At 43.3% G+C, this 11,050-nt stretch overlaps 1 protein-coding gene across 3 annotated transcripts in view; it reads right to left on the bottom strand.

The window, feature by feature from the left end:
- The window catches only part of LOC149274131 (segment polarity protein dishevelled homolog DVL-1-like), a 49,751-nt gene that overhangs the window by 23,232 nt on the left and 15,469 nt on the right, over positions 1–11,050 (bottom strand). For all 3 annotated transcript variants that reach the window (XM_089505793.1, XM_089505790.1, XM_089505791.1), the window contains exons 2-4: positions 9,580–9,649; positions 9,063–9,184; positions 5,645–5,757 (exon numbers count right to left, since the gene is read on the bottom strand). In XM_089505793.1, the coding sequence (XP_089361919.1) occupies positions 5,645–5,757; positions 9,063–9,184; positions 9,580–9,649 (305 nt within the window). The remainder of the gene's footprint in view (positions 1–5,644; positions 5,758–9,062; positions 9,185–9,579; positions 9,650–11,050) is intronic.

Genomic DNA, 11,050 nt, shown 5'->3' with positions numbered 1-11,050 from the left:
ATATTGCGCTAAGAGCTGGAGCATTAAGATAGGACTGGGAGATATCTCTGGCTGGTTCCTGGGACCCTCTGGGGTTTTATTATTGACTTAACACGTCCTTTATGAGGTGAGGGGGTTACTTTTCTGAGTCTGGAGCATAACACAAGCTTCTCTGGCAGGGTTTTCTCTTTGACAGCACGCCAAGGTTATCTCTTCATTCATATCGTTCGCTGACTCCCTCACCTTCAAGTGCATTAGGAGCTGATAACACTGCTTTTAAAGGGCTGAATGTGGAGCGAGCGGCATTTGTGAATCTGGGTGGGTGAGATCTGTATTCGCAGCTATATACAGGACAACACAAGTGTGTTACAGCAGGATCTACAGCATACCTACCAGGTTTCCCTGTTCAGGAGGGGCCAGTCCCTCTTTCGGACCCAAATCCCTCAGTCCCTCATTTCTTGTAGTTCACCTTGTTTGGTGGGCATAAGCGTAACAAGAACTAACATCTGTCTCATATTACAGGAGTTATACTTACATATATTGAGACAATCAAAAATCTTCCGGGTGCCAGAACCCTACATAATCTTAATCCAGCGTTTACTGTACCTCCAGGCCAATGCATTTAATCTCCAGGTGGGGGAACGGTGCTTGGAACTGTCCAGACCCCATCAAGAACCCACCAACTCCTCCCCACTGCCCTGCTCCTTTCAAATCTCTTTGGGACTATGACATGACATGATACACCATAACATGATATAGTTGTGCCCACCGAGTCTCCAGCCCAAAGTACTTTGGGCCCGTTCACAACATCTGTCCTCTGTGTATGTGTTGCTTATCGGTAAGATAATGAGCAGAGAACCCTGCGATTTGTCCACAAGCCATTTAATGCATACGGCCAATGACCCTAGAAAATTGTCGGCTATTTGTCCACCACCCTGTAGCCAAGTGAAAACATTGTTAGATTTCTATCCCATAACCCTCAAGCAGTCTCCTGACAACTAAGGACCATGTCCTTCATACAATGTCAATCCCTGATGCATGGAGAGCTAATCTGGTGGCTCCAACATATCAGATACTTGCTAACTATCATAGCATTCTGGCATAATCACGGCATGTCATGCCTATCAATAGACAGCTATCCAGATTTAAATGGAAATCAAATAATTGTCTGAATTGGTGGATAGAAAAGTAGGGAAACTTAAAATAACAACAACACCCCCCCTCCAAAATAAAAACAAATGCTGCTTGATTTAGGTGAAAACAGAGGGAAGGACATTAACTTCTAAAAGCATTGTTACAGATTGCAAGATAAGCACAGTAGCAGAGATTAATGAGGGTCTGTCGGGTATGGAATGAAAAGCTCCTGGTGGAATAACAGACTTTCTGTAGACAAAGCTCAGCCATGTTTTCCAAATGATGTTATGGCTTTCCCAAATTGGTGCTGTCACTCAGCTCAAGTGGAGCTGGCCAAGTTTATCTGAAGACTCCCAGTACCTTGTTCTTCACGTTGCCCAAGCCAAGCATTAGAGAACCAGTATGGAAGACATCTGTGGCTAGCGCCAGTGGGGGGGGGGGGGGGGTTAACAGCCGGAGCCAATGTTATAACCCAGAGTTACTTGAACCCTCTGAGCTTTAGGCCACTCCTATGGGAGACACTAGATAAGGTCTAATTAGAAAGGAATGTTGGGTGACTTTTCATCTTCTAGAAATACCAAGGAGTTTTAGTAGAAAACATACTTTTCTAAATGAGTTATTGGTGTGCTGAGCACTTGGATGCTATTAGCCCAACAAGGACTCTGGAGACAGATGAGCCCACAGTGTAAAACCTTGACCTTTAGAACCTCTGTTTGCTTTGACATGTGTGAAGAATCTACTCAGTAATTAGACGGAGCGCTCCTGCTCCAGGCAGAAGGCTTTTAATCACAGGCCCCTTTCCAAGGCCACAAGAAATGTTTCCTTGACTTGAGTGCAAACTTGCAAGTTTATTGAGCAAAGACTCATTGGGTAATACATTTCCTCTACTACTCAAGGGGTTGGGGGGATTACTCATAAGAGTGATATTCTCCTACACAGGGTACTATTTAAGTTAAAATCATATTACATCTCTCCGTGTTTGAAAAAACAAACAAGAATGTAATAAACATGTAAATAAATATAACCCAGAGAACTCAGATCTTTATTGGAAGGATTGAGTATCCCACATAAATGACCTAGAAACCATCTACTTGTTAATGTTAATGAATGTAACATTTTCGTGGTGGGCAGGTAAGGTGGCGGGGAGGCTTGTATGTGGACATGGTGGCTTAATTTAGACGTTGTGTTTTTCTATGTGTTTTGCAGCAAGCATTAAGAGAAATTAATAGGAAGGGAAAATCTTTATGGTTCCCGGGACATTGGATGATGCCACTGAAAACATAACAAAGACAGAAACAAAATATTGTTTACATTGAGTGTAAATGAGAGAACTCCAAGGACCCCAATGTACATTTGCTGCTTTTCCATCTTCTTTTTTCTGCTGTAAAGGTTAGGATAACCGCCCCCCCCCCTCGCTATCCTGAAAAGAGGAGCAGAAGGCTTTTCCTCCGGGGGCCGGGTACTTGAGAAGACAAATTGGGACGGGATAGCTCTTTAGAATGACGCAATGAGCTCTATGTGGACGGACATCTGCTCCGCCATCTACAGGGAACAGATGCTGGAGATACTGATACTGCTGTCCGAGCGCACCCACAATGGTAAGGATCTCATTTCTCAACCCTTTTAAAGGTACAAAGCTAATTTCACATCAATGCCCTGAGTCTTAATGAGTGAAAGGGTTAAATCTATACACCACATACACCAGTGATACTAGAAGCAGAACTACAGAGTGAAACACGAAGACCAATTGCACTAATTAGATTCTCATCTGTTATATGCTCTGTACATATAAGTCATTTACTGTATTACTGATTAATGACCACGTATTTATTCAACGCAATCATTCTCCTGCTAAAAGTCTTCAGAAACGCAGAATTTGATATAAAACATTCAGCCCATCTAGTCTGCCCATTTACACTCTGAATCAGTTATTGGATTTGTCTAAGATTCAGGACCTGTACATCTCAAGCATGTTTAAATTCCCTCGCTGTATTAGCCAGTACCACTTCTGATGGGAGACTGTTCCACATATCAACCATCCTCATATAGCTGAGGACAGAAAAAACCCAAGGACCAGAGATGGTCACATGCATTAACAATTTACCCGCCATCAATAATGAGCAGATGCCGACACAGAAACAACAAATGTGTGTGACTTTTCAGTATGGGCGCCGGGCCATACTTTATCTGTGATGTGGCTTCTTACCCTGGCTCAACAGTAGCCCGACCTCGCTGTGGACTGTGTATTCGGGAATAATTGTGTGTCACGCATCACACAGACAACTCTATATAATACCCCCTCTCAGACTTCAACCAGACCGTCCCCAACTATATACCACAATCTGTCACATAATCTACACAATTGTGACATTCCGGGTCTCTCTATTATTTTTCCTCTTTTTTTGTTGTTGTTGTCGTCTCGAGCCAAAAACCTGCCAGTTCAGCGATGATCTAAACCTCCTGAGCTGCTGTTCTATACCAGGAGTAAGAAAGAAAAAAAAAAAAGACGCGGCCTGTCAAAACAGTTCGCTTTGAAATCTAGATCAATAATGACAGCCTCGAGCTCTTAAGTGGCGGAATAAATCTTTATAAAAATAAAAAATAAAAATACTCGAAATTTGTTACTCGTGTTGGTGGGAAAAAAAAAAAAGAAGCAGATTTAAAATCTTAAGTGAAAGGCCCGAGGGCTCTTCCATCAAAACGAGGTGTATTTATCTTCCTGAACGAATTCCTCAAACATCGTTTGGAAGTTTCCTATGGCGGGACGTGCTTGTAGTTTTAAGATTATCACATTGCATGGAAATTACAAACAAAGACCTCTGTTTTGCACTATATACTGTTTTGCCGTATATTAATCCTGAGTCGTCTATATTCCGGGGCAAATGAGCTGTTGGGTCGAGCCGTTGAGGCCGACTTGACCGAGCTTGCGCTAATGGAGGAACTTGTGTATTTACTAAAGTCAGTTGGGCTGCCAGCTTGAAAACATTTCATGGAGATGGACAAACTTGTGTCTGGTTGAAGTAACAAGCATAAGAACTTTATAAGAACTTAGTTATTCACAAAGATTCGATCAGTGACCTACTGGCGGTCCAATTGAACTTTAAAAAGTGATCCAACTCGACCACATCTCCTCGAAACTGAACTGGTCAAACTCTCCATAATTGAACAAACTGACCGACTGCAGGACCAAGATCATTGAGTGACCGAAGTACCAGCTCCAATTACAGAATCGACCGCCTGTCGCCAGCAACTTCACATCTTTTGAGATATTTTCCATGCGATCCGATGGGAACGTTAAATGTTAGTGAACAGACTAGTAGAGGTTCACGTGAAGAAGTGGCTTGAGTTTGGGTTTTTCAAGTTAGTTAGGTCATTTTAATTACGTCTTCAACTAGATCAACAAATAGGGCCTTATTGAGCATTGAGTATTCTGGAGATAATCATATTGTTTTCATTAGAAGGACTAGGTAGAACATCTAAGTTTGAAACTCACGGGGTCGCCTTGTGCGGTCGCGGTGTCTATAGTGTGAGATTTGTGGCTGGAGCGCTCCATCTAAGCCCTGTTTAGCATGCACTTGTGAAGTGCGGTGTCCCTTATTAAACACGTGTGCAAACTCTTCTTAAGCTCCGATCATGGGACAACTACAACTAAATCCAGATAATAATAGCTGGCAACTATCGATGCTGTGTAAATGCTTCATTAATGCTAAATCAGAACAAAGTGCAGGACAAAAGAACCGAAGCACCAATGTTTCCATTTATCTAATTGAGGTTTCTGTCTTAGTACTATTCTGTATTGATTCTGACTAGGTGGCACCACAGCTCTCACAGTATGATGTTAAACGCTGCAAAATTGTGCAAAAGTATATATCACTGTGTGATTACTGTATGATCTTTTGTTACACTAATGTATTTCTTTGAGCACGAAATTGAATAAATCAGCTAAAAAGTCAATCAAATATTAACACCAATGTGGTGGTACCAAGCAACTCCTCAAACTTGAAGAGTTCAGTTCGAGAATACAATGCAGTCGGGTAATTAAGATCACAACAACCTCATACACAAGACATTGCTGCTTACTGGTGCCATAACTTCTCCTACGATCCCTTTACTGCTGATGAGTAACAGCTAGAGAAGTTCAGGTCGCCTAACTCTGCCCTACAGGTAATGCAACCTTCTATAAGAAAATGTCTACAGGAATCTCAGGTCATGATTAAAGACGCAATAGCCACGCTCCAGACATTCCACTCCAAAACATGATAATATGATGGAAACACTGTCTCCACTGACCTCAGTCTGCACCATTCTCTTCTGGCTGTAACATAACTGACATTAGAGGTCTATGTGGGCCACCTCCACCATGTAAATGGGCTTGTTACAAAAATCTGCCCAACTGGCCCTCCAAGGAGCAAATAGGACAAGCTGCCCATGGCAACGTGGAACAGGACCCGTCACTAGGCACCCTTGAAATAATAACACATCTCATCCAATGCTCTCCTTCCATTTGAATTTAATTAGAAGCACACTTTACCATCGTCATGGGCCTCTCTGTTCCTCCGCCGGTGTCGGTCCCTTCTGTGGCTCACTACAGAGTCCGGGCCAGTTTCATTGTCCAGTCCATCTCGACTACTGGCAGCATTCGGGCTGTAATAGATAGAATAATGGCAGAGATTTAACCCTTTCTAAGACAGGGAAGAATATCCCGTTATTAACAGCTACAAGTACAGTTCTGTTACATGACGTCTTTGGATTTAATATTCATTGAATATTTTTTACATAAACATTTTATCAAAACCCTTATCCATTTGTGCGGTAATTCTTTTTTGAACTGAGTTTGGCTGCACGAGTCTCTTACTTGGGATGGTCTCCACTTGCCATATTCTGCAGGGAGTCATTGGCAGTATTGTATTCCATTGTTGTAAAAAAAGAGAAAATCAAACACTGTTTCTGCGACAAAGGCAGTTACACTTCAATTACAAGCTTTTGGGACACGGAGGCCTTGCAACAAATTCCTTTTCAGTAATAAATCTATATATCATATGTGCCAAACTTTGGATCTTATTAAAAAATAATAAGAATGAATGATAATAAAGGGGAAGAGCCCAGTATGCAGGGAAAGGTACAGGTTAATAAAGGACAACTGAAGTCAGCCAAGGTCAGGGACACAAGAGAAACAGTAAGCAGCAATCCGAGGGTCCTTTCTAAACAACTTTGCAGCGGCACAGAGAGATAGGCACAAGGAGACAGGAACAAGTGGTTGCACGCCGCTGCACGCCGCTGCACGCATGTATTCCTTTCAGCAAGCCACATAAATGATACTACATGACCAAAAGTATGTGGACACCTGATCCTCACATGGGTATTAATTAGACTTGTGCATTCGTCTTCCGGCGAACATGAAAACGAACACGAAGAGTGCGTTTTCGTGTTCGTTCCGAAGACACGCTGAAGAGAAGACAGCGGCTTCTCCCCCCCCCCCCCCCTTCTAACTTACCTTGTCTTCGCGGCATCGCGGCAATTCCCGGAAGTGGAAATCCGCAGGTTCGCTGTCACGGGTTATAGGGCAGTGCGAATGAGCCTATTGGTCGCCTACAGGGACCTCCTCTGGCATCAACCAATAGGCTCATCCCACTGGTCTCCCTCCCTGTTCAATTAGTTAAATGTCCGTACGAGCGACACGAAGACGAAGAATGTCCACGAATATTCGCCCGAAGAGAAGACGGGAACGGACGAATATTCGCGGAATACGAAGATTTTTTCCCCCCCCGAAGACAAGCATGAAGACGAACACGAAGAGCCCCCTGGTGCCCAAGTCTAGTATTAATATGGAGTTGCCCTCCCTCTTGCAACTATAACAGCCTCAACTTTCCACAAGATTCTCCTGGCTTCCTCCATTAGACTTCCCTCCTCTGATCCATAGTCCAGTGGCGGCGTGCTTTACACCTCTCCCATTCCTGCTTGGCATTGTGCACAGTGATCTTCAGCCTGCTTTGTGACTGTTATTTGTAGACGCTCGAGCTGTGCAATAATCGCATTTACAGCGGGCCGGGGCAGTTCCAGCAGGTGGCAACCTATGGCGGTTACAGTCACTGATCTCTTCAGGACGACCCGTTCTGCTGCCAGTGCTTGTCTATGGAGATGGCTGCCTGTGTGCTTGATTTTAATACAACTGTTAGCGATGGGTGTGGGGGAAACACCTAAACTCAATAATTAGGAGGTATTTTTTGTTATTTAGTGTATTTTCATTAATAGTGATTTTCTTACATTATCTTAAGCACCAAAGTATCAAGCCAGGAAATTACGAAGGAGACTTGCCACTTATCAGCATGTATCAGTTTACATACTGTATGTCACCATCTATTCACTGTCTCTTTTGTGTATTCTTTTCCAACACACACTTGACCTTCACTTGCATACCGGCTGTTAATTTTCCATCTCCCTTATTTATGTTACAACCGGTGCAGGAATCAGCATAATGCATGTTTAGATTCCCTTAATGTATTAACCTCTACCACCTCTGCTGGAAGGCTGTTCCATGTCTCTACCACCCTCTCAGTAAATTAAAACTCCCTTTCGTTACATCTAAGCCTCCGACCCCCTAAATTTTGATTATGATCTCTTGTTCTAACGTTTCTCCTCGTGTGAAATAAAACATGAATCATGACAGATATCCTCTATGGCAGGACAGTGCTTTAGGATATTGATAAAAGGTGCCAGCTCTGATCTCATTGGAAGGTGGCTTAGCTCCGCCTACAATACTTTTTTCTTTCTTCTGGGTAATTTAAATCCATTTAAGTATTTGAGAATTTGAATTTAATGTCATTTGGTTAAATGGAATCTCAGAGTCTGGCAAGTCTCTGAATCAGAGCCGGCCTTAGGCGTTGTGGCGCCCTGTGCGGACTACTCCTCTGGCGCCCCCCCTCACTACCCCCCCTCTCTGCCCCTTCAAACTACCCCCCCTCAAACTACACCCCCCCTCTGCCCCTTCAAACTACACCCCCCCTCTGCCCCTTCAAACTACCCCCCCTCTGCCCCTTCAAACTACACCCCCCCTCTGCCCCTTCAAACTACACCCCCCCTCTGCCCCTTCAAACTACACCCCCCCACCACCACCACTTGCCTTGTTGCCGGAGTCCTGCGGTGAGAGCGTGAGGCCGTCTTCTCGCTCTGCCGCGGTGCCGGCATTTCATGTTGAGCGCCGGAATAGTCCGGCGCTCAACATGAGATGCCGGCACTGCGACGGAGTCACGGAGAGTAAGGGGCGCCGAGCTGCTGAGAACTTCACGAGCAACCGCTCGGCGCCCCTGCCCGGGACTTAGATTAAAGCATCGGGGTTTTTTTTAAACTTTATTTAACATGAATGATGTTAAATAAAGTTTAAAAAAAACAACCAAAAAAAACGATGTTTCAAGTTAAGTCCCGGGCAGGCGCCCCTGCTACCATGGCGCCCTGTGCGGTCGCACAGGTCGCACACCCCTAAGGCCAGCCCTGCTCTGAATGCAGGCAAACGTGCACATAAAGACGACATCGATTATAACACAAGATTGTTTTTTCAAAATGCAGTAAGAAAACGTCATATATATATATATATTGGACGTTGCAAATAGCAACTATTTACAGAAAGCTGATGAAAGGCTTAAAACTGAGAACCTAGAACTTTGACTAATTTTGCTCAATTGCTCCTTGCACATATTTTACTTGTAACAGCACAACCTAGTGGTTACTGGGAATAATCCAAGACGTTTGTTCGCAAAATTGTTAGCTATTTGTGATACCTCAAGACAAGGGAAGGTAACTTGAAGACCACTATTTATTGTTTCATTTGCATAGACAGAATATCCAAGTAAGCGTAAACCCATTTATTTCAAAGTAAATATAAGTTGACACCGTCTGGGGAACTTTAAAAAAGTCCACACATTATAAGTACACCCTTATACATGGTTTCTTACTGGAATGATGGTGGACGCGAGTCTCCGATGCCCCCGGTTCTTTCAATGGCAGGTGGAAGGTCTGTGCGACTTTCGGTGCTTTGAGATCCTCCATCTGAGTGCGAGCTTTCTGCCAAAACCAGCTGCGAGAACAGGGGACGCAAAAACGGTGGTTAATATACCTTGCAAGATATACACAGCATGCGCTGAACACCACTACTGGCTGGTCCAACAGTTGGTGAACTACAACTCCATTATACTCTACCACAAGCACACTATAGGGTGGGCATTGGGTTGGGGGGGGTAGAAAAGAACAGCAGAATACTATTTTTAAGGGATGGAGAGGGGACAAATATTAAGTGTGCCAATGCCACGGACTTCACACAGGTTGCTGCGGGGAAGAATGGTGGACCTCCTACCAGGAGGTGCTGTCCGGGCAGCTACTAGGGAAAATAAATCTAATTTTATAGTGACTTGTATTTACAAAACAACATCTCATTTAACATTGTTCCGGCTGGGCATTTAAAAGGGAACTCACCCAGGACACCACTCGGCCATTGAAGCACGGGAGCTTGGCGTTGTCATCTGATATTTCTTCTTTGACCACCCTGAGAGGCAGATTAAGAGAGAGGAGCTAGTGACGAGGTTTTATGAACATGAAATATCACATGCGCGTGTCTGACGGAGCTCCACATCGAATGTGGCCCCGTGTAGCAGCTTACACGGAATTCAGATATTACAGGGGCCAATATACCAGCAATGACATAAGCAGAGGTCACGTCAGCTTTCCTCGCTGGTTGAAGAATAGGCTGCACTTGTACAATAATGTTGTGAAGCTCTTAATATGTAGAGCGCGGCTTTATTATGAGTGCACCATGTGAAGAACACAGCAAAAAAATATGTGCATACTGTATATATATATATATATATATATATATATATATATATATATATATATATATATATATGGTCCATGATGAAGACTGAAAAGTTGATCAATTCGTACATTTTTTATTTCACAAAAACGGCTTTTTCTTCATTTTGCTCTGTTGTATTTCCATATTGTTAGCAACTAATTAATTATGCATACATGTATATATGCATTAATCATCCATTCTTAATAAAGAATATAAGACATGACGTAGATTTGGCTCTATCTCAGTCACTAATCATTATTCTAGCAGCAAACCGGGAATCTGAATTTTGTATGCCATTTAGGTTGTGCGCTCCTCTATTATTTTTTTTATATATTTCAAATGTAATTCTATACCTGATAAAAGTATCGCGACAGCTGAAATTCATCAAGGGCTGACGGTTGCCATCACTAAGCTATACAAAATCCCTATAAATTTACTAACAATGTCTGTATTAACCCGATGTCATTCTTCTTACAGAATGGTTGCCATAGCGTACGACTGTTAATAATTCTGTTTCTCTCTGTATTCTGACAGCAGGTTTTATTACAAATAACTAAGTATTCCCATAAATCAGAACTAACTGAGCTTGCAAACAATATCAATGGCCAGTGACCGAAATAATTAAACGGCGTCGTAACGGCCTGCGCACCCCATGCCAAAAACCCCTCCATACTCATACACACAAACACGTATGTAAAATCGCTCCCGTCTTTACGACCCCCGTCCTGGCTTCATGAATTGGTGTAAATGGAATACTTTCTTCTTCTAAGTGCCTTAACTTAATTACTTAACTAGCTATCGGTGGTCCACAAAGTCCCATAAAAAGTCTAGGTATAGCCCTGCGCTAAGCAATGCCCGGAATTAAAATTGTTCTTTGGCCATTGGAGAGGTTGGGATGTCTCGGCCATAAATCAGCACTGAGGCTTTGAGTGACGTCTCACTGGCAATTCGGAAAATAAAATATGTACTGAATGGGCACAAACGGGCTCAGATTCTGTAACAAGCCAGAGAAGGGGCCGACACCGGCAGAAGAACAGGGAGACTAACGATGACGGCCTACGATAGTTAAGGAAGGTAGATACCCGCCGTGTT

This window comes from Sceloporus occidentalis, unplaced genomic scaffold (genome assembly GCF_023333645.1).
Source record: "Sceloporus occidentalis isolate IW3139 unplaced genomic scaffold, rSceOcc1.0.p SCAF_346, whole genome shotgun sequence".
Lineage (NCBI taxonomy): Eukaryota > Metazoa > Chordata > Lepidosauria > Squamata > Phrynosomatidae > Sceloporus > Sceloporus occidentalis.
The sequence above is the reverse complement of the archived record's forward strand: the minus strand, read 5'-3'. Positions and strand labels throughout refer to the sequence as shown.